We start from the raw sequence: 24836 nt of genomic DNA on the forward strand, positions 1-24836 counted from the left end.
AGAGACAAAGGAAAAGGAAAAAGAAAGTGAAGAGATATGTCATGAGAGAATAAACGAGAACGACGGTAAATGGTAAACAAGTAACGTCGTCGTTGCTGTCGGGAATTTATAACCATATGTACTCGGGCAGATTAGCAACGTGGTTTGCTCAGGCTTTTCTGTCATCGTACATATGTATATAGGTATGTTCGTACCACGACCTCTACCCGTGATTATTATCCTTGAATATTACTCATTGTTGTCTCGAAAATTGGAATAACGAGGCTTTCGTCACACTGTTATATGTTCCTTTGAATGAAAAATTGCTGAAGATGCAGCGTATACGCAATGCTCGTTTTATAGCGAAGAGACTAAAATCGTATTTTGTACTCGGCTTCGTCTCATTAATGAAAAATTACATTTCTCAAGCACTTTTGGTGCCACACGTGGAAAATAGAAACACCTATATAATGCATGAATAAACCAAGTCTGATATGCATTCGTGATAAAATCACAACTAACTTCAAGTGATTAGAGATTTCAGCGTCGAACTTTTTTCCTTCGTCTATTTAAATTATTCACAAGTTGTCATCGCTGTAGGAATGAAACCGTTTGTCAAGTTTACACACACACACACGCATCTAACTGTAACTTAACCAGTTAAGTTCACCCGTCGTCCAATGTGTCAGCGCTAAAGTATGTTGTAGTTTATATTTAGTTTTCACTGACATTGTAGGTTATGGATGTTACATTAAGTCTCAACACCTGCGTTATGATACACGTTGCCTACTTGAGACGGTTGAACATGCCACAACAGTACCGGGAATTATTGTGTCTCAATTTTCTAGCTGATTGATGAAATTTGTCCCATTCACTGACGCGAGTTGACGAGGTTCAAGTTCGTCACGTTATATTGTAACGATAAGTTTGAAGGAAAATTCGACACCTACTTCGCAACGTTAAGATCGCTTGAAAATAGAGTAAACCGTGATGCAGCATTAAAATAGTCATATTTTGCAGAGGCAATTCGTTCAAAGTTATTCCGAAGATGCAAAACAGTGATTTTTCTTCCAACGTTTAGTCACCTTGTAACGTTATACTATACGCTGACTTCAACCTTGTAATAAATAGTTATTGAAAAATGAAGGAGTTTGAAGTGATTTTTCAAGCCGTTTTTTTTTTCTACCTTAACACATTTTTGATAAATTTCTGAAATATGTGAAGGTAAAAGAAATTCAGGTTTCTTTTTTTAGAAACAAACTTACGAAGTTTCGCTATCCTCCTACGTTAAATTGAGTAAACTTGGCTTGCTTTCGTTTGATTTTACCGCCCAACGGTCAAAAACGTTGAAAAGTTAACCGCGTAGTTATCAGACTCTTGTGTTTTCGAACGAAAGGACGGCGAAACCGTTTCGCAGACCACCCATCACGGTGCTAAACACATTCAGCGAATTTATACTTCATTTCTAAAGACCCTACGAGAACTCAAGCGGCCAAATTATCTGCTCCTTGTGTACGTACACAGGTATACTATGTATTTGAAAATCAGCCTCACCCAAATTTCAGTATTGCCGGTAATTTCCGCGTTTTATTTAGCACCGATATGCCTGAAGCCAGGTGCTCCAAAACGGAGGCAGGTGCGAAACGGTTTTAAGGACGCGCAGCTTAGACTTCGTACTCGTGTAGATGAGAGTCGTAAATTTTGACGAGCGATCGCCAGAATACCTGGCTTTGATTGTATACTCTGTGAAAAGGTCTGACAGGTCATTATTAATTTGTGGTCAGGAAAAGCTTTGAAATTCTGCAGCGGTTCGAACAATATGAAGAGATCATAGAAATTGTTTTTTTGCCAATGTTCGGATGGGTTTCAGTAATGATATTATTACATACTTCAAGTTGTTGTGTTGTAACAGTTTTTGGGTTTTATAAAACTGCAATGACTACGCAAAACGAGGGACGGGGCTTAAGATCTGAATTTGAAAAGTTCCGAAAGCGCAAAATTCCGAATTATTTGGTAACGAAGCTTGAAGTAAAGAAATGAAATATTTATGAAACAAAGTTTCGAGTGGTCGGAAAACCGACGGTTCAAAGTTGAGAAACTATAGATTCCGAAGATTCAAGTTACCATAGAGGAAAGTTTCGACAGAGTAAAAATCCGAAAATTAAAATATATTCACACAGCGTAGTTCAATCAGCGAGTGGATGTGAAGAATGAGAAAAACCGGAAATCGGAATGACCAGAATTCCGAACTTGAAAATATGGAAAACCCAAAACAAAGAAAGAAATTTCATCAAGCCGGAAATTCACAGAACTGAAAATCTTGGATCATTCGGAATCTCGATGCTCGAGATTTTTAAATTTACTCATTTTTGCACTTTCGAAACTTTGAGCGTCGCGCGTCGGACGATTCGAAGCTTTGATGTTTCGTCAAAGTTTGTTTTCTCTACTTTGAGTTTGGCCAGCAAAAAAATCGGAATTTCAATCCCGCCCCCGGTTACGAGTTATTTCTCGATCTCACTGAAAGAATTTCGGAAGATTCGGCGATCGTTTGTATCGTCGATGTGCGATCTGGTTTGAGTGAAAAAATGTAAAACGAAAAATAGATCCCAGCTGTCCTTAGTTTGTACGACGTCTGCTTACATCCAGCGTGAATTCGCTGCTGTCTGGCAGGAATGAAAACCCGAAATGAGGGTAATTCGAATCGTTCGAGCAATTTGGACGCCGTGGTCGTTGTCTATGGCCTGCGGTACAACCACCCATCAACGCGAACCTCGAGGATTGAAGAGAAACACTCACTTGTCTCTCTGCCCCAGATAATACACGTATTATACGCGATGCATGTAACCGCGTTCAAGCCAAGAGCTACGCCGAGTTCTACTTTCCTCGGGTATACGCCTGCTTGCCTATACTAAATGCCATCGTCCAGCCTCTATTATACGCCCGGCATTCATTGCCCTGAGATAATAAAAGAACCGTTGCATGCATAATTCCTGCCTTTTGCCACACCGATGCGATATCACGACTGTGAACTCGAAAAAATGTATGTTCGAACGGATTCTACGCGAATTAAAATTACCTTTCATTTTTCCTTTTTCTTTACCTTGTATTTTCGTCGTAGTTTGACCCTTCGGCGGTCAACTTTTCTTTATTTTTTAATTGTGCTTCGATCTTTGAAACCGCATTTCATTAACTTCGGAAATATGAAAAATACGTCGTGTTGGGGGGAAAATAAATTTTAGGACTAAAGCCAGATTGGAGTAATGACGTGTCGTTAACGGTACACCGTTTATCAGGTATGTATGTATTACGTATAAATATCTAGGCGACATCCTCGAATCGTAGCGCGTCGTATCAACTATTGAAACGCTGCCAAAAATCGAAATCTTATTCGCACACTGAGTGTGTGCAATTTGTGTCGGTGATCAGCGTGGTTTTTCGCAAGTTTGGCGTACGTTAGATGAATCTGTGCGAAGACGACGGCGGAAAAGTTGACCGTGTTTCATCCGAATATTTTGTTTATTAATAGCTTTCGAAAGGTGTGAAATAAAAATGCTTTCGGTAATCGAGCGCTGTGATTATTCAGGCAGCGATAGCCAGCCTTTCGTCGTCAGGAAAAGACTGTTTCATCCTGTACAAGGGTTGGAAAGAAAAATGGAGGTGAACGGAATTATTACACGTACTGTGTTAACGGGTTCACGAATTAACTCCGTTTTCCATCCTAACCGAAGAATACGCTGCTTCTCGTTACAAAATGAAAATTGATTACAATATAGTTTTGCAAACAATAAAATCTTTACCATATGTTATTATACTTTTTGTATATGTGTATAATATACGTACGGTGAGAGGAGTTTTACTGAATTTTTCTAGTTACTTTCTCGAATTTTGTGTTAATTTGTTGAGCTGGTGCAATTAAAAAATGATGTCAAGGCGTTGTTAATAACCGAAAAAATTTTAGCCGACTGAACGAAGAGATTGCGGTTTTAAAATTCTCAGAAAACTTAGTATGACAACTAACTACACGGCCACAGTGAATAGTTATTTGTACCTAATGTACCGGATTTTCTCGTCGTTAGAACGGATGTTTGAATGTTACTCAATCGATACTCATTTTCTTTTCAACAACGCGTACTTGTGGAACAATGAAATTTCTCTATCAGTGTGAAAGATTGTGTTTCAAAATCATGTCTCACATCTGCAACGTATAAAATACGTCATCCGACCATGCTTACGCATTCGACGAAATACTGAGGCAGTAAGTCTTCTCTTTTATGGTTGTGGGGTGAATTTAAACGAGTCGGACACAAAGGAAGAAATGAAGAAGGACGAGAAGGAAAGGAAGGACGGGATGAGATCCCCGCCGTCAGACGTGGGCCTCAAGGGCAGAAAAGGGCTGGGAGCTGTCGTCCTTCTTCTGAAGCTATTCACCCTCTTTCCTCCATCATAATCATCATCATCATCATCATCATCATCATCATCATTAGCTTCTTCTTCTTCTTCTTCTTCTTGTCCTCCTTTCTCAGGAATTTACAAAAGCTCTCGACATCGTGGCGAGGTTGGATTTCCAAATTTGGAAAGTTCCGAATTATACGAAGGCGAAAAGCTTGAGGTCAAGGAATCCAGCTTTTACGAAACGACAAAGTTTCGAAAAGTTAATTTCCGATGGAGCGAAATTTGGAAAAATAAAATTTGGACAGAGTAAAATTAAAATATCCTCACGCAGGATAATTTACTCAACGGGTGGTGGTAAAAAATGAGAAAAACCGAAAATCAGAATTACCAGGATTCCGAAGGTGAAAACATCGAAAAATCAAAACAAAAAAAGCTCAAATCGTGGAAATTTCACTAACAGGCCAGAAATTCACAGAATTTAAAATCTTTGATCATTCGAAATTTCCATGTTTCGTCAGAGTTTTATTTCTTTACTTGAAGTTTCGCCGTTACTAAAAATTTCGGAATTCCAACCCCGCCGTCAATTCGACAGGTGGTGATGTTCAGTCTACGCGCTATCGGGATCAGCGTTATATTCGAAGTGGAAGAAAAATTTCCGGAAATTCTCCCACGGGACCCGAACAAGTCTGCCTGAAATTTTACCTGCAAAAGGATGAATCGAACCATCGTCTACAGACCGATGCTTACAGGCTCGAATCTTTTTCACTCTCTCCCTTATATCCTTTTACTCCACTACACGATGCATTCATGACATACCTATGTTAACAATGGACTGGAAATAGTTGTCAGACGAAACGTCGGGTGTTTATGTGCAGTGGCGAATGGGTTTGAAATTTTTTCTCACCTCGGGAGTTTAGGATAACCGAAGAACGCTTTACATCGGTCAAAATATGAAGAGGCGGTAAAAAATAAAGACGGAGCATCTGGAAAAACGTGGAATTAGTTGGATAAACTTTTTATTCAAAAACCACAAAAATCCTGCAATCGACGAAATTTCATATCCAAGTTCGAAACGACGCCAAAGACGCTTTTAACCGATTATAGCCGTTTATTCTCATTCGATTTCCATACTTCAGCTCCACTATTCGTTGTTCGACAAATGTCAAGTACTCTTCTCGCAATTTAACGTCCAAGAACGATCACGACGACTTATAAAGACTCTGCAATAGTCAGCGTTGCAAGGTTTTGAAACTGCGAAGATAATTAATTTGAATTTGTGTGCTGCAATGCGATGAATTACTCGGAAGACCTTCACTTCTTCTCTACGTTGGACACACGGAGTTTCTAACCAACTATACTTAACACGCGTGCACGTTCAAAGTCCCTGACAATATATGTATATGTATATTCGTATACTTGACGATATTTGCAATCTTTTAATTACAGTTTAAATCATTCTCGCATAGCTGATTGTGAATTCATTGTGCATTCAAACTGCTCGGAGTGAATCGCTTCTCGTCCGTTTATACATTCAACTTTTTTCCGTCGAGGCCTAAGAGCGAAGGTTCAGACCTTCTGCGAAATTCATTTCGGCACGTATTGAATTATATACCTTATACCTAACATCGAATTTATTCCCAATTCTATGCGGAGAAGAACCCCGGCTAACCTTGACGCTTGAACTTCAAACATATATATATGTTTATACGATGTATACGCAAGTGCGGTTGCTATTTGAGTATAACGCGTTGATTGAGTTATGTATACGAAGATGAATAAACGATATTGAAAGCGATAGAGATCGAGAGAGAGAGAGAGAGAGAGAGAGAGAGAGAGAAAAAGACGACCAAGACCTCTTTGCGCTGAGTGAAAAAGGCGAATTTTGATTCTAAAACGAAGCTGAATTCGAGAAATTGATATTGACAACATATTGACAAAATTTGAATGATTTTTGAACGAATGCTTTGAAGGTGAAAAACAAAGTGAATTTCAATAGCCGTTCGAACAAACAACGTTCCTTGAAAATTGAAATTCTTTTTTCAATCGCAAATTTCAATTTATGCTAATTTGTATGTAATTATCGTCAGGAGATTCACGTTACATTTTCCAATGTCGAATATAACAAATTTGCCTAACCGAGGGATCAGCTATCGAAGTGAATTTTCTTGTTACGCTGATCGTGTTCCATAAAATTATCCTCAAGTCGTTTATAAATATACCGTTTGTTAAAATTACCGCAAGGGATAATAATGATTAAAAAAAAAAAATGAAGAAAACAAAACGAAACTATATCAAGTTATTTACAATACAAGCTAAATGCGCAATTGGAAAAATTACAACAATTTGTTTTATACCAACGAAACGTATCGTTGTAACCGTTATAAAATGAAAAAAAAAAAAAATGTTCCGTCGGAAGCTTTTCATTATAAAATTAAATCCGCGATCTTACGAGTGAAAATATTTATCTTTTTTTGTTTTATTATTTTTTTCTTTACAATAATTGCGGGAAACTTCTGTAAGTTTAATTGAACACAGAGAACGATTCGGCGCTTTTGCACGAATTCGGGTGGAATTCTTTCTTCGATCCTTTGTGTGATTATTATTACACGGATCTCTCTCTTTGTTTCCATCTCGAGTCTTGAAAGGATCGCCGGCAACAACGACAGCGAAATAATGGGACCCCGCACGCCTCGGTCCCAAATTTATACCTGCCTCGGTAAGTTGGTTGAATTTCTGAAAGGTCCCATTCCCCGGCGGAGTGGGAAAGACGGGCCCACCATGGTCAGGCCGTTGATCTTCGGCCGTGTGGAATACCGGACGACCTTGAGACTTACGGTCAATTTGCAAAGCTCGGAACGCGGCGGCCGCGCCGCCGCAAACTTGTCTCGCGTTAATGGTGGAGGACGGACAAGGAGGGAGAAAGAAAAAAAAAAAGAAAAAAAAAACAGAAATCCCGGTGAATCTGGAATTTGGGAATATATTGTTTTATTTATTTATTTATTTATTTATTTTCTTTTCCAAGCACGTAAAAAAATCATCCTGAATGTCAAATTCTTGTGGGGATATTTTTTTCCCCCCGTATTTTTTTTGAACGATATTCAAATCGGTAACGAATTTGAACGTAACAAAATGTTTGAAAAAGAAAAAAAAAAAACAAATAAATTGAATATTTATTGAATACGTAATTACTTCTAACGGAGTTTACTTTCCGAAGTTTTGACCGATGGATATTTTGATTTTTTTTTTTTTGTATCGTTTACCGTATTTTCTGTAATGCAAAAGCTGCGAGATCTTTCGAAATACTTTGTTTCTTTTTTTTTTTTTCAACAAATGTGCTCTTTGCCTTGTTTTCAATCATTGAAATAAACGATACAAAAGTGTAAAAAACGTTGGTCTTACTTTTTCATTCTTTGTTTTATTTTTGATGCTTTTAAAACATCAAACGCATGGCTTAAATTACGTGTATAAATATTTGCTAACGATTAGTAGCAGTTTCCAATGTTTTTGATTTTCGTTTGTGTGTAATTCTATAATTTTAGGAACGATCTTTATTTTTTTTTATCTTAATCTTCGTACACGCACCAAAATTTTTTAGCTTCTTAATGGTGATGATTTGTTTTTTCTCCACTATTGAATTTGATTTTATTACTTTAATAATTTTTATTATCGTAACATAAGTGTGAAATTACGATGTTCTTCGATTATCACGTTAGAGCTCGCTGTGATTAAACGTTACAGTTTAATAAGGAAGAAAAATCCCCGTACTATATACTGACATGTATTATCTTGAATTACACATTTGTCATTCACGTATGTTTCAACGAAATGTTTACGCATGGTTCTAAACTTTCTAAAAGCAATTCAATTTTCTACCGCCTAAACCGTTTCGAATTTGCGACAGGTACGTTTATTTATTATTCTCGCTCGGATTGAGCAGAAAATACGGTGAATGAATTTTGGAGAGTCTGTTCTTCTCTTTTACTCTCCAAGTTTTTCAACGCTTTTCAAAACTTTCTCCCAGAATAAACTTTCGTAGCTGATGATTCAAGATGTTGTCCAACCGTTTAATTTTCACCATTTTCTGATAGAAGTTACCTGACGTAAAATATTATCGAAGGAATAAGAATATAATAAACGCTTAGTTTCTCGTACTAAAACCGGCTGTACTTATAATACCGTTTGGTAATTAATTAAACGCGGCCACGAACGTAAAATGTATGTGGTCACGGTTTTTTTTTTTTCTTTATCCGTGATTGGGTCGCACTTGATAATATATATATGTGTGTGTGTCTGTATATATTTATCTTAGAAATATAAAAACGACGAGTGGATGAAATATAAATACGTATACATAGTGGTATATTTTTTAACTTTATTTTATCGGTATTGAAGAGCGCTTATCGATAGCGGAACAAGTAAATAACAATAAACGGAAAAAAAGGCACGAGAGTACGAAACGTTGTAATTTTACTTGTCACAAGTTGCAAGTATTTGTTGAAACATCTCTGCGAAATCTCGATCACGTGACTCGTATACGTGAAATTATGTTTACAACTTGTATTTTCAACCATGGATGATCAAAAATAAGCATTGTAGCGGTAAAAACTCCGCTGGAGTTTTTTCAACTCGGTAAAATCGAGTGAAGATATTACGCACAAATTCACGTCCATGTGAATCTATTAAACATTAATTTTCTCATGATAGGTATAAGTTTTTATTCCAATTTAAAGTAGAACTGAGTCTGCAGGATTCCATGAGAATCCAACCAACGTCTGACCCTCGCCATTTGTGATTTTATTGAAACATTTTTTTTCTGCAATTGTCTGTAAGGTCGTATTGTTTCTTTCGTAATACTTAATTTCACTTACAGTCGGTCTTCTTCTTTTTTTTTCTCGAAACAACACGCTCATATTTATTTATTCATCACAAATTTTACTCACGTCTAGATATTTGATGCAAATTTTCTTCTACATAGAACGTAATATTTTTTTAAACAACGGTTCTGGATTTGAAATAGCGCAAAAACTTTGCTGGCTATATTGAAATACTCACGGACGCGATTAATTGAATGAAGAAAAAGTGAGCCACGCACGTATTCGTGTCGTACTTTGTTTGAAATTTTTATAAATGTCACTTGGGATGGCGGCGGCTGCCGTCAGGAAAAGTAGAAACGATTTATTTTGCGTGGCTCCTGCTGCTGCTCTCATTCGCGTGATAACTTTTCAAATTAACGCTCGATATGTTCGCTTTTCTGTAGTTAGGACGCGCATCGGTAAAAATTGGCAAGAGAGAAAGAAGAAAGAAACGGGATAAAAGAAACTTTCCCCCCTTTCTATTTAGACTTTTGTACGTATATTCGACATATTTACATTTCTGCAAACTTGTAGTAGGCGGGGAGAGTTAGTTTGCAAATTACAGGTGTCGCAAAATTTATGTTGCAACGTTCTTGAAACGTATTTTCACCTTGGTTGTATTAGTTTGTTTCTCTTCTTGCAGGTGTAGCTTCATCGTTAAAATCACCGTTTTCGCATTGTCGTATAACAAATGTCCTAACAATTCAACAATAGATCATCTATGTTATTAGAAATAAATAAGTTAACCGTATGTTTTCATTATTTGCGAAAAGAAAATGCTCAAATTCTTGGATTAAAAAATAACTTCATTGAACTATTCAACAATATTTAGCAAAAATTCTTGTTGCAATATATAAACCAGTAGTATACGTATAACCGTATGAATTGTTTACTGAATTTCAGGCAATTCCAAAATCGTGAAGTAACGGGTTTTTCCTCAGCATGAATCATTACGATGTCTTTACTAACTTCGATATGATGAAAAAAACACAGTTTCAACAATGTTACCGTTAAGTAACGTGTACTTATATATGCGCGCATTCGTGTTATGTTTATTCGTATGTTCAGCGACTTTTGTACCGATTGGCGCGTTGCGAACGGTTTAATTGCGACTCTTCACGTACACGAGTCTATTTCTATTGAATTAACACACGTATGTATCTTATGTTTGAGCCTACACGTATTCGCATAAAGTATAACACACTAGTCACGTTTTACCGTCCGCGATTATTCCGCAACGCCCTTGGCTCTTATCGTATAATACTTTACACGCGTTGGCCTTGACTCCCTGGACAAGCTGATTTTTGTATCAACTTTTACGTCAAACTCGACTTAATTCATTTTTTTACTTTTCCTTTGAACGGAAAATCTTGGCTAAATGCGATAATTTCAAGAGTTATTAGTAAAATTATTGTCGGTATAACGTTGAGGATATTGGTTTATTGATTTTATTACGGTAAACTCGCATTTGGATCATCGACCGTCTTAAAGTTTGCATACCAGAGAAAAAAACTTCCACTTTATGTAGCAAAGAAAGAAAAAAAAAAAAACACTATCTTGTATGAAAACTTTTAATGAAAATATAAATAATCACGTATTTTATATCTAGGCGGAAACAAGCGGTTTCAGGCTGATCGTGAGACAGCCGTCGAACTTTCCGTTTTCACACTGCAGGTTCTAAATTCACAGACAAAAAATCCTGAGACATGAAATTTCGAGGTGAAAGAGGATGTTTCTGGTTTCTTGTTCACCATATTGGATCCACCGTCTTCAGTTTTGAAAATTCAATATCATATTCGTGATCAGCAACCTCAAAAACCCCCAAGTACCGAGTTTAATTCAAATCGATTTAATTTGGATTTTTGTCCACCATATTGGATCCGCCATTTTGTAATACCTGCAATATAGCCACAAATTCGTGATCAGCAACCTGAAAAACCCCCAAGCATCGAGTTTTGTTCAAATCGATTTAATTTGGATTTTTGTCCACCATATTGGATCCGCCATTTTGCAATAACTGCAATCTAACCTCAAATTCGTGATTAGCGACATCAAAAAGCCTCAACTACAGAGTTTCGTCCAAATCGATTTACTTTGGATTTTGGTTCACCATATTGGATCCGCCATTTTGTAATACCTGCAATCTAACCTCGAATTCGTGATCAGCGATTAAAAAAACTTGAGGGTACCAAGGTTCATCAAAATCCTTCATTCCGATCTAAAGATACCACGATTGTTATTTTATCTTTTAGAACCATGTTATTTACATAATTCGAAAAGTATTCAACCGATCAAAGCCAAACTGTAATCAGTTCTAAGTTTAGAAAGGCCGCGACAATTGAGACCGAAATGATTCAAACCCGGTAATCCATTCTCGAGGTATCGGCGGACAAAAAAATTTATCGCATGCGTGTATTACGTACAATATATGCGACGAGTGGTTAGTTTTTCTCCCTAGGGAGAAAAGTAATTTCCCTAGGGACGAAATCGAAGCAATTGTGGACCGCGTATGCGCGAACCCATCTTTACGCCACCTAGATGAAGTTGGCTGTTTACTTTCGCCCCGCTAAACTGCTGGGCAAAGCCCCACTTTTCACGCACATGTTATAAAAACGATGCGCACCATAGACATAAAACAAAAGGGATATTCGCGTCATCTTAAAATTGTAATTCTTGCACAACGGCGCGAGAAAGTCATCGTGTTACAAGTCCGGTGTTAAAATGTTCGCATCGCGCGATGATTGCGATTCGCGGTTTTAGCGAGAAACTCAGCTTATTGTTAGATGCAGGATCGACAGTTTAAACAATTTCACTCTGCTTCATTGCCTCTCAGCCGTTTAACCGAGAGCTGTTCTACTTTCACGTCGTTAATTCTCTTCTCATCAACTTCCGCCTTAATATACATACACATATATGCTGTGTAGTAACCGTTTTCTCAAACTAACATAATCTTGCCTAACACGTACTTAATCACTTTCAACATTTATACGCGAACGCGTTTCGCGAAACGTTAATAATAATAATAATAATAATAATAATAATTACTATTATTGTAACATTTTTTTCTGTGATAAATTTGACGAGGGGAAAAAAGTGTGGGACAAATTTTAATTTCCACAACCCGATCAATTTGTTTCATTTCCCATGGACTGAATTTCTGTTCTTCTCATTGGTTGCTTTAAAAGCGAACGAAAAATCTTCTCTCTATATTTTATTCAATGACAAAAACTGTTTTCACGTGTATAAATTATCATTCGATTCGCTATCACGTTTTGTGTTATCGAAGAGATTTAGCAGTGATTCCTAAAGACGTGAAAGAGATTGTTGAAATCAGAAAAATTTAGGGCATATTTTTATCGAATGCTTGTGTTTTTTTTTTTTTTTTTTTTCTTCTTTACGCTTATTTCATTCGTTCATAGGTGTATAAAAATCGTGGTGAAAATCGAATTTCTGAGCTACTCAAGCATTTCCATACCATTGAAGCCTTTTTATAAAACATGAATTGGACAGATTTGTTACTTTCGCGACACCCGGTATACCGTCGTGTGTGTGTGTGTGTGTGTGTGTGTGTGGTAACTTGAGAGTGAAAGTCAACGGAGGGAAACTATAGAAATGTCGTCGGTCGTACTTTTACAGACTCTCGGTTACGATTGGACAACAGCAGCGACGAGTTTTGCTTACGCGCTCTCTGATTGTGAGCCTTTGTACCTATCCACACTTACCTTTCACTTATCTAAACTTTTCTATTTCAGTAACTTGAGGCTCTCGTTCATTCAAAATTCGTTCATCGAATGATTTATATTGATTTTTATCGAAAACGTTGAGTTGTTTTAAATTGTTGTTATTTATTTATTTTTTTTTTCGCTAGTCAACGATACGAGGATATAAATAAATAAAAATCGACGCTTATCCTTGACTACTACATGTTTTAATTTGATAATTTTTAAAATTTTTTTTGTAGTTTTACAAAACTGTGAGTGAATATGCGATTCGAAAATTAACTGACACCGGTGTTTGAATACTTAATTCCTACAAGCTTTATGTAACGTTATCATGTTTCTACGAACGGTGAAAATGTGAGATTCTAATCGGGTGTAATAATAATTCAATGAAAATAAAAGAGAAATGCAAATGCAACTGTAAAAGTCTATGATTTTAAAGTACTTGATTAAACCTGAAACGATCAGATTATATTGCAGAATCTTATTTCGTCTGGATTGTAAATAAACGGAATAGTTCGAAGGAAGGTTTATTATAATATAATATGATATAAAAATTATCGCTTCTGTAGACGTGGCATATTATCAACTCTAAATGTCACTTGTTGACTTTAACGCAAGTGTAAATGTAAAAAATGCAAATCGTCTTGCAGCTCAACTCTCCCCGCCTGTGTGAAATATCGTGTCATGATTAATTTTTTATTCCCTCATTCGGCATTTAAATTTGAAAAAATTATTATTGATTTTTATTTATCTTCGTAACATTCGACGTTTCGTGCTTACTTTATTCATAATTCCTCGTCAAATTATTTTTATGCGAATAATTATTGATATTTCTAACGTCGTTGACGCGATTCTTCGCGGTTTTTATCGTTTATTTTTTTTTCCTCTCTCTCTCTCTCTCATTACTCATTTTCGTAAATCACTTTCGGTCGTGCAAAATGCAAAGCCGGTAAGTCTGTCGGGTTTTGTCCTTGTTTATTTCCAGTTTGGTCTCCGAATTGAATGAATTGCCGCTGCATCGGCAGACGGACGCTGCGTCACGCTGCACGCTTGGTTATTTCCGCATCTCGGAACGCCAATTAGCATAAATTAATTAACGCTCTTGGCGCTATGGTACATATTTATTTACCATTAAAAACCCGTTGACGTTTATGACATTTTATCAAATGCCGATATATGCTTGTAATATTATTATTATCTTTATCGAAAATAACATCTGTGATTAGGAAAAGTATAATTCTTATACGGTATAACGTGAAATTTGGATTTTAAATAGATTTTGAGGTTAGTTAGAAGAGAATTAGGGTAAAGTTATACGACTGCGTGAATTTCTTGAGTTTTGGTTTTTTTCGTAGCAGGTACTTTACTAGTAATATTATCTACACAGCGACGCATGTAGAATAAAGTGAAAGTAGATGTGGCGTGGCTCTTTTTTTTTTTTCTCTAACACTTCTCACTCTACAATTTCGATTTATACTTTTGCTGAACGGCTTCTATTCGTTTTCAATTATATTTTGACAAATACAAAATAGTTTTCATCTCGTGTAACATTTTTTAAAAAAGAATGGTTGGGACGAAACATCTGAACAAAATGGTGAGTGCTTTTTTTAGGTTGTAGAATCATATAAAAAATAACGAATCAAATTGGCGGGGGTCGGGGAAAATAACCTCTCAGTTGGCATGGAATACTTCATGTATATTATGAGCGAAGAAGAGGAAGTGGAAGTGGAAGTTGAGGTTGAGGTTGAGGTTGAGGCTAGGTAGGCATCGGCATCGGGTTTATGGTGGTGTAGCCCCTTTGCACGTGACAAGAAAACTCACGTGGGCCAGAGCGTACGACTGAGAGGTCATCGGACTGATCTGACCAACGATGTGACGATGATCCAACGCAACCTGCAGTCACGACCATGAGAAAAGGGATTTTGTTAGTTCCGGTCTCTCGGAACATGTGCAACAAAATTTTTATCATCTTGATTATTTTTTTTTTTTAACCAACCATTCGAGTCGTAGTGGTAACTATTATTCTTACCACCTATTTTATATCCTATTATATTTTTATTTTATTTTTTTTTGTATTTTTAGAGAACTTTTCAACATATTTGAAATTATTGTTGCTAGAACAAAATTGATTGAAACAAATATGGATAAAGATGGAATAATTCATTCGTGAGAAAGTTATTTAATATAATATAAATTACAAGTTTTTGGGGTCGGTGGTTACGAATTTGAAAACGGATCTTAGAAATTCAAGATGGCGGATCCAATATGGTGGACGATAATTTCAATCTGATTGAATCCGGAGAAAAAACTCTGTCGACTGGTTTTTGGGGTCGATGATTACGAATCTGAAATCAGTTTTTGACAACTCATTATGGCGAATCCAATCAGCGACTCGTAAAACTCTTGCACAGAGTTTCTTGACTGTATTCGATCAAATTTGAAATTTTCGTTCGGTATATTCGATCCACCGTCTTGAATTTTCAAAATCAGATCCCAGATTCGTAATCAGCGACTCCAAAAACCATTAAATAGTATCTTGTTTTAAAAATTGACTCTGTAACTCAAAGGGTAAATGCCTCTCTTCGTTTCAACAAAGAAACTATAATTTTCAAGTAAATAGAAAAAAGTTGAGAATATCAGATGATTATTAATAGCGCTCCAATGTTTTCGAACGATGCATTTTAACCAAATATTCAGACTTCCGCTTTTCGTAAATACTCGGAGAAGAAAGGAAATTGTTGCTTTCGATATATATTCACGTTTTATCGAGATCTGAATAGAATTACCTTTGACCAATTTCCATATTAAAATCAACGTCCAAGTAATTCGTTGTGACAAATTGTTTATTCTACTATATATTTGGTGGTTTCGATTCTTCCTGTTACTTCCAGCTCCGAACTGATCAGATTTTTAGCGAAATTGTCCAAGTAGTTACCAAGTTGTTTTCAAAAATGTAAATCTATTCTCGTCTGAAGATAAATCAAAACCGGTATAAACGAATTCGGCCAAAAATTCATCCAGTCTTTCAACAGCAACAGTTTCTACACTTTACTCGGAACTGATAAGATCAAAGTCCAAAAATCGGTCATTCCAGTTACAGTCGAAACTTCTTGGACCAGTCTTTTCAAGCCCAGCGATATCGCTTCTGCTTTTTTTCCCCCCGCCACTTTTTCGGGCTACATTTGCAAAAGTTTCTAAACGACATTGATGCAAAATCAACAACTGGTGGTGGGGGGTTCGGTCGATTGGTTAGTCGGTTGGTTAGTGCAATTAACCTTACATAATTGAAGGACGACCTCCGAGGATATATATATACATATATATATATTGCAGAAATTGTCGCAGTGACCGTGTTGCGTGCTGGCGATGGTAACGATCGAAGGTCAAATACCTTGAGCCTGACTCTCATCGGTCGGTCGAGTGCCCATGGATTGTGTGCGAGGCCTCGGAGCTGGTTTCGAACTGCGAGAACACACACAAAGGTTGCTCTTTCGTGTCTGGGTTAGACGATTGGCCAGAGATGTGACGTTGCTACGAGGATGACGTTGATGACGTTGATGACGATGACGATGACGATGACGACGCTTTCCAGCCGCGTCCGTGCGTGCTTTTTCACATCGGTTCAGTTAGATTTAATTCTTGACTCGTATACGCGTCGAGGTATGCGATGATGGTACTGTTGCAGAGGTCAACTGCCGACTTCGAGCCAGTGAGAAACACGCACGGTCATTTTTAACAACCGCAGAATTGGGCACAGGGTGAACAATTGTATACCTAATTCGTAGTCGTATACTACGATGGAAATTACGTGGGTATGAGTTCGGAGGAAAGGTTCGCTTAAGGAAGTCTGCACGGGTTGTGTATGGAAATTGAGAGGTCAATTGGCGGATTCGAAGCATCGGCGGAATTGATCGCGTTCGACGAAGAACACTTTCGATCTGTTCTATTATTTCATTGTCCATTGGACGTGATGTCTCGACAGGGAAACAAAAAATGTTTTTGTTTTTATACTGATTATTGTTAATTTATTTTCTGTACTTTTCGAACTGTTCAACGTGTCTAACCCACATTGTTCGTCGTTTCTGCTGTTTTTGTCTGTAGACTAGCCGTGATGTTTTAATGATCGAGATTATTATTCATTTTGCGATCGAATGCGCTGTTGGAAAAAATAAAGTGAACGGAATGAAAGTTGAATCACCGATTACGGTTAGACGGTATAAAAGTATAATAGATAAAATGTGTGTGTAATTGTCATGGAACTTTTACAGTTTGCGGTTACGTTTGAAAATAATCTTGCCGGTCACATATCGCATCGATTAATTTTGCTGTAGGTAGTCGGATCTTGAAATAAATGAAAATTAAATATTTCAAAAGATGACTGAATTTGACGAGTACGATGAAAGAAATTTGGTTTCATTCGAAGACACGTAACATCGCGGTTTTTTCTATCTGGTATTTGCTCGAGGTATCAAGAAATCCTTGAGGTGGTGGGTTTACAATTGGATGGCCTTGCCTATTTTTAGCAATATTTGTCATTTTTTTTTTTTTTTTTTATTTAAAGAAAATGTAAACACTTGGAGTAACTTCAGTTTCAGGGCTTTATTATTTATAGTTTCAAGAACATTTTCGAAGTTTTTCATCGAAATGAATAACGAAATGGAGGCATGGCGTATAATACAAGTATAGCGAACGACACCGAAACTCGAGGACTTTTGCCGTCCACAGATCGACAAAATTTTCAGACTTTGAAAATCACGAAACGTTGATGAAACAAAATCAAACGTGTACGATTGTGAAAAAAAAAAATTTCCTCGTCTTCGACCAAAAAATTGTTGAAAAAAATTTGCGTACAAAAACGTTGGGACTGAAGTTTAAAAATCTAGCCGCGAGCTCGAATTTGATAAACAAATTATATATTATTAAAATTGAACGAGGACTCTGCTGCGGCAACGGATTGAATGCGAGGTCGTTCCTAACTTGTATTCGCCATCCTTACATTTCTATATTAATTTCAATGAATAAATTCTAAAACGTTCTCGATACCGCAAACAATAAAGCCCTGAAACTCAAATTGCTAAGAGTACTGTCATTTTCTAAAAAAAAAAAAAAAAAAAAAAAAGGAATCCCCGCACACGGGATCGTGAATTTGGTACTTATTTCGGCACGTTTGATATTCTGCTTCCAGGATCCCGGTGGTGAGTGACTGCGCACCGCAGACGTCGCGGGTCACGTCGAACTTGCACAGCAGCAGTAGCATGGCGGTGAGCCGGGTTCCGAGCCCTCCGCCGCCCGAAGTCAACACGCCCGTCGCCGAGAACTGGTGCTACACGCAGGTACGTAATACTCGTTTTTCTTTTTGTTTTTCTTTTTACTACAAATATCGGACCGCTTACCTTCTGTTGTTCATCGGCTTTTCCTCCCTTCCCTCACCCAAGGTCCGTTATCCTGAGGTCGTCCTCACGACCAACCTGCGACACGCCGGCTTGAATCGCGGTTTTTTTTTTTTTTTTTTTTTACGCCATGATTACGTATTTCGTTGCCGTTGCTTAACGCTGAGAGAAATTTTTAGTACCGTTTAACGCTCGGTCCTTGACTATTTTCATTTTTTTTTTTTTTTTTTTTTTTTTTTTACCAAAATCGAAAAATATAGTTCTAGGTAGAAAATGAAAAATTTATAGTTTTCCAGCTGTTGCCGGAAAGTCTGGTATCCGTTACTATTCTTTCTCATCACGATCGCTGTTGCTGTATTTTGCTATATATATATTTAAATTAACGTTAAAGCCTTGTTTAACTGAAAAGGTAGAGGAAATCGAAGAAACTGATTTTGCGTTGCAATTGACAAAAAAAGGATCGACAATGGTGGAAAATGGTTATAAGGCGTAGCTCGTTTTTCGTAATTCCAACAATATTTGAACAGTTTTTTTTTTTTTTTTTTTTAACGATACCTGTTTTAACCGAACTTTAAGATTACAAACAGATTTTTCCGTAATCTTGAATTATTTCTTACGACTACCAATGATCGTCTCGATGGTTGATAAGGCAGAATTTTATTTAATATTACCGATTATCATTTCGGAAATTACGATTTCGACACCGCGATCGCTTCGGTTCGAACATCACGCGAATTAGTCACAAAGTGCAGCCTGAGAACTTTACTATGCTGTTTGGTCGATTCCGGCCTGCAATTATTACTGAATTTTGGTTTCACAAGCTTTTAAATCTACAGATTCACCATTTCGTAGCTCAACATTCGTATTAATTAATTTCGGTACGTCGATCCTTTGACAATTAGCAGCGAATGAATGGTAAATTCAATTTTACCACTTTAAAATAAAAATACACAAGACGTCGACGGATTTTTATAGATTCAAAATGTATCGCGGTTTCGTTTCATTCTTTCCTTGTAACAAATTGTACGAAGCTTGAAGTATTTGACGAATACTCGGAAACTGAATCGCAACATTTTTCGATAACTCTGAATCTAAAAACCGTTCCAATTTCATGAAAATATATTTTTTTAACGTGTATCAGATCATTATGAGATTAATTTTGATGTAACAATAATTTACTGTCTTTTCATAGAGTCTCACCTGGTTCGGTATTTTAATTTCATTCATTATCAAATGTTGGAAGAAAAATTGAACTATGCAGCATGTGTCGGAAGTAATTTTGCAGGACGGTCGAGCCAAGCATTTATTTCCAAAGTTCAATTGAATATTGATAGTGATACGTAATTTGTTCGGTGTATAAATGCGTTTGCTCGACGGACTGTGACCGTGTATTTCGTTCTATAGTTCATCGAACCCACTTGTAGCAAGCAAGCTACTCGATCTTTCTTATACCAACATTTGACGTCGTGGTTGCTGCTGTTGTAGTAGGTACGGTAAATAATTAGAAAAAAAAAAATAAAGGAAAAGAAAATGAAAGAAAAAAAAAAAAAAATTGTATCAAATTGTAGGCAAAGCTTCCGATATTCCATGCTTGTCTAAAATATTGTAAAAATCCCGAGCAACTGTCGATAATCATTGAAATAAAATCTATACAAGGTTCTAGAAATGATGTTGAATCCTTCTTCGCAAAGAGAAGAGTAAGAGTGAAATTATATCGATGCGAAAATGTCTTTTTATTTTTGTAGATAAATCGATAATTGTGGCGATAAGTTTCATCAAACATAATCTCAAATCAATGTAATACCGTATAGTCGTTGTATGATTCTTTTTCTTTTTTTTTTTTTAAATTCATTAAGAGATATTTTCTCATGGCAATGATGCGCGAAGAGCTTTCAGGAACACCGAGTATAAATTTTTTTTTCACACGGTTGAAACATTTATTGAACTTTTTTCACGATATTATTCGCAAAACTTTGGGCGCGATAGGTAAAAATCGATGAGCGTGAAGCTCGAGGCTTAACTTGGAATCCGAGTGCTTTGCCTGTTCGTTTCTGTGTCGTTTAACCGTTTAACCTCTCTATTTCTCTCTCGCTCCGTCTCTCTTTCCTTCACATCTTTGCCCCTCAATTTCGAAAGTCTCGTAAGATTGCTTGCCTGTCCAATTAGTCACTGTTCGTAATTGGAAGGTTTTCGGTGAAACGGATATTGCAAGGTTGTTAGCTGTCAGGCAGGAAATCGAGAAGCTCGTTATCTCATCCGCTAAATCGTTGAGTAAATAATAAATTTGGCTCGCCTGATTGTCAAAGTTATATTCTCGCACACACGTACGTCACGTTTTCTTCAATCTTCACCCAACGAACTCGTCTGTCTTGATCAATAAGTTAATACCTACTCGATTTTCTTATCAATGTTCACACGCTTGATTTATACAAAATTTTTTTCATCTTATGCCAACGAAATGTCGATAGTATTAAAATGTTTGAAATTGAAATTTGCTTCGAAGACATTCGGGCGACTGCCCGAGGTAATCGGGTTTCAATATGCCTGTAATATCAGCAAGCATTTCTTTCCCCAGGGTTAGTAAGTATGAATTATTGTGCAGACGTGTAATATTTCGTAAAAAGCAACCACGGCGGCCTCAGCGATCGAATAACACTCGGGTGTCCCATATATTTCCTATTCCTTGACGCGTGTCCTCGCTCACAGAGATCGAATAGATTGGGTCTCGGTTACGACGGAATGACGATCGTCGTTGCAGTTGAGAACTGTGCCGTGTCTTGATTAACATGCAGTTCGCCGCATATATTCGTATTTGATGTATAAGACTTTTGAAAAACAAGAGAATGAGAATTCTTTTCGCGAACAATGCATCGTTGCAGTCGTAAAAGGTTCGTAGTTTATTAATTTTAACTCGAACATCATTTGCTGGCTTTGGCTGCGGGTAAAAAATCAGTAATACTAAAAATCGGAATGGTCAGAATTCCGAACTTAAATATATCGAAAACTCGCAATAACGAAAGAACAAAGTGATGAATCTTCGTTAAGCCAGAAATAATGGTAATAGAATATAAAAACATCGAAATTTGAAGTTATAGAAATTAGAATACACAACTGGTGAAAATTCCGAAAGGCCGTTAACGGAAATGGGGAAATGCGATTGCTCGAAATCACAAATAAATAACCTTCGGATGGATCGTAAAGTAGAATTATCGTCTATTCGAATTCATAAATGCGAAGGATGAAGAATCGGAACGGTTAGAACTCCGAGTAGTAGTCTCGTAGAAGGCTCGGAATATAAAATTGCAGTACATCAGAATCATCGGAATGAAGAATCGCAATACATGAGAAGAGTCGGGCACGTCGTTGGTCACACTCTAAGGCCTAACCCAACAGCTTTAACAACTGCGTTCTTTCTTCTTTATTGAGTATCGAGTAGAGAATTTGTTTGATTCTGTTTATAAAACATTTTACAAGTCAAAGTAGATTAGTTGGATAGACTCGGAAAGTGAAATTCTGGTGGTAGGCCATCTATACGGTTACTTTCGGAACACCGATCTTTCTGAATAATGACCCTTCTACATTCTGGATGATCGAGTTCTGACTCTTATTTTTATAATATTTGGACATTTGGGAGTATGAAACTTTGTACGAATTCGTTCTCTAGAATATCGACTCTACACATTATTAAATTCTGTATCTCTGAATTCTTGGATTAACGTTTTCCGAAGTAATTAGGTTCGGATAATAGTCCTCTACCAAATACATTTTAGGTAAACCGCAGCTTTTTTATTGCGTACCATTCGTGACTTAAAATTTGCAACAGTATTTGTTCTCTCATAATTGTCATTCCAGTTTATTAAATTCGGAATTCTGGACATTCTAACTTTCGGTTTTTCCGTATTCCGATCCCCCCCCACCCGACGGCTTCGATTCGTTCGTCGGATGTATTTTTCGCCGATATGATACCAGAGGACGGAAACGAAGTCCGCATCTTGGACGCGTCGTTGTCAGTCGTCGCGATAGCGGCTCGTAGAGATGCTCCTTCGCAGGGAGTCGGGGGCCTCTGGCCCCAGGTTGTTGGCCGCGATTATTGTCTCACTGGCATAGCCTCGTTCGGATAAGTTTATACACCGTAGATTCACGCACACGCCCTCGCCCTAGCAGCGTTGTTAGTCGGGTACGCACGAGTCTCACGCACTCGTCGAAACTGCGCCGGCGCGTCCCGTCGCGTAAGGATAGGATCTATTTTTAATGCTCGTCCCCGGTACCGAAGAAGAGAGAAGTGAACGACCTGCAACTAGATATCTCACGTTGGAAACCCGCCGCGGCAATTCCCCCACCCTAGCCTCATTCAATTTTCGAGCTTGCGATACGTCCTCGCGTTACATCCGCGGCTCGTAGTCGGTGTAATCGAATCTGGAACAAGCTCTTTGTAATCTACGTTAAAAACGGGGACGATATCGTTTGAACGATATTTTTCTACGATTTTTAGAATTCAAATTAAAGCCACCTGAATATCGGCCAATCAGAGCGCTCGGAACGCGGACCGGAACGTCGGACTCGAACCGAGCGCTGATTGGTCCGATTTGAAATCGCTCCAGTTCCGAAACCGCGGTAGATTGAAAAATCTCGTCTTGACAAATTCTACGCGATTTTCGTCGGGGAATACGAGAATCTAAGTTTCGCTGACATCTGTGGCACAACAAAATATGGTGTCGGTGATAGGTCAGGGGAAACGGCGGGGCGGGAGGGGGGGGGGGGGGACGCTAAGGCCGTAAACGAGCAAAATGAAGCAGCAGCAGCAGCAGCAGCAGCAGCACCGAATCGAAAGTGAAGCCAAGCTCGAGTCAACTTTCATAATGTCTGCTAGTCTCCGGAGCAGTCACTCCAGGCCGAAGGGCTAGGGATTGATTCGTGTGAACGAGAACGTCTCCATCTCCGTCTCTGTCTCCGGATCTCTCTCGAGGCCTGGTTGACTGTGGCGTGAACAGTCTTGCTCCACGTCCTGGGAACTCGAGTCGGTCCCGCTGCTGCTCTCCGGTACCGCGGTTACAGAACCGGAGAAAATCCCTGGATCGCGGACCATCCTCGAGTTCTCTCGTTTTCCCTTCCAACCTTGCGAACGGTCCAGAGTGAATCCCCTACATCGTACACGGTATTGCATAAACAAGGGGACGCGGGCGTTATTCGTCGTACGTCGTGGTTACGTGCCGCACGTGGATAGGAAGAGAGAGGGAGTGAGACAGAGGCTCTTCTTCTTTCTCTTTGGAGGCTTGTCTAATCCTCCACTCGGGTCATTGTCCGTTCGGAAACCCAACGAGGCACACCGCAAACCCACTCGGACCGGAAGTACGTACTGCTGCATGGTGATGTTGGTATCCCTCGTGTCCGGTAGGTGATTGAACCGTGGACTGAACTCCTAGAGTTTCGCGTGTTCCGCCCGCCGAAGAGAGGAGGGGGTGGTGGGGAGGGGGGGCGAAATAAAGAACGAACGAGCAGCGGGGGATATCCTCTGCCCTCGACTACGGGTATAGAAAAGAGCCGACCGAACGCTCAGGCATCTCGCGCAACGCGAAGATGACTCAAGGACGTGATTCAGGCGATACTCGGCGCTGTTGCTGTTGCTGTTGCTGTTCCTCGTTCTATCCGACAACGACGACGACGACGACGACGACTACGAACGCGATCACGAGTTGAATGACTTCCCGGGCGTCGACCGGCGAACCGACAACCGCTTAGGGAGCGCAGACCTTCGAGGAGTGGAGTTTCAAGAGTTGCCGAACCGAACGATACCTACTCTCCCTCCTCTTTCAGCTTTGGCGTTCTAGGTACTCCTTGACCGTACCTACGTATTCTTCTTAACCCTTTGCCAGAGAGATCCGAGTTCACGGGAAAGAGTTAATTCCACTTCGAGGCAGAGCTGTGCTTGCGGATATAATGGACCAAGACGTCGTGAGAGAGGAGAGTATCTCCGAGGATAACCGAGGATGACGAAGAGAGGCATCCGATATTCAATATACCGATCTGATAACGCAAATAAACTGATAATCCAAGTTTTTTTTTAACGGTATAACTTTGAACGCGTATTTTTTATGCCATGAGAATTTTATCACCCGGTAAGAGCCTCTTACCGTCGTTTCTACAACTGGTAAATTTTTCATTCAATATTTCATTATTATTTAATCATTTTTCTTTTGTTTATTCGTTTTTTTTTTCTTTCTTTCTTTTTTAACAATATTTTATATCGTTCGTATTTAGGCTTAGCACTTGCGCGATAACGTGGTGTAAGATCTGTAAAATATCAGGAATTGGTTTATTCTTGAATTCGTTTTTTTTTTTTTTTACGTGATCGATATACGTTCTTTTTAAACCTTGTATTTGGTCGAATTCACCTGCCGCGTCAGTCGAGTAAATGATATTTTTCTTCAATATTCAATTGATCTAATATTATCATTCAGATAATTATCTCTTTATTCGTTTCCTATAATTGGCGAAACAAT

General features: G+C 38.2%; 2 protein-coding genes across 2 annotated transcripts in view; both read left to right on the forward strand.

Annotated features, from left to right (window-relative positions):
- The window catches only part of LOC124181332 (origin recognition complex subunit 2), a 140067-nt gene extending 121866 nt beyond the window's left edge, over positions 1–18201 (forward strand). Inside the window, exon 12 of the mRNA XM_046567804.1 lies at positions 18132–18201. The gene's annotated coding sequence lies outside the window, so the exon portion shown is untranslated. The remainder of the gene's footprint in view (positions 1–18131) is intronic.
- The window catches only part of LOC124181333 (protein roadkill), a 64776-nt gene that overhangs the window by 30525 nt on the left and 9415 nt on the right, over positions 1–24836 (forward strand). The window contains exon 2 of the mRNA XM_046567807.1: positions 18132–18279. Coding sequence (XP_046423763.1) covers positions 18202–18279 — 78 coding nt within the window. The 5' untranslated portion in view covers positions 18132–18201. The remainder of the gene's footprint in view (positions 1–18131; positions 18280–24836) is intronic.

This window comes from Neodiprion fabricii, chromosome 4 (genome assembly GCF_021155785.1).
Source record: "Neodiprion fabricii isolate iyNeoFabr1 chromosome 4, iyNeoFabr1.1, whole genome shotgun sequence".
In the NCBI taxonomy this organism is placed as follows: Eukaryota; Metazoa; Arthropoda; class Insecta; order Hymenoptera; family Diprionidae; genus Neodiprion; species Neodiprion fabricii.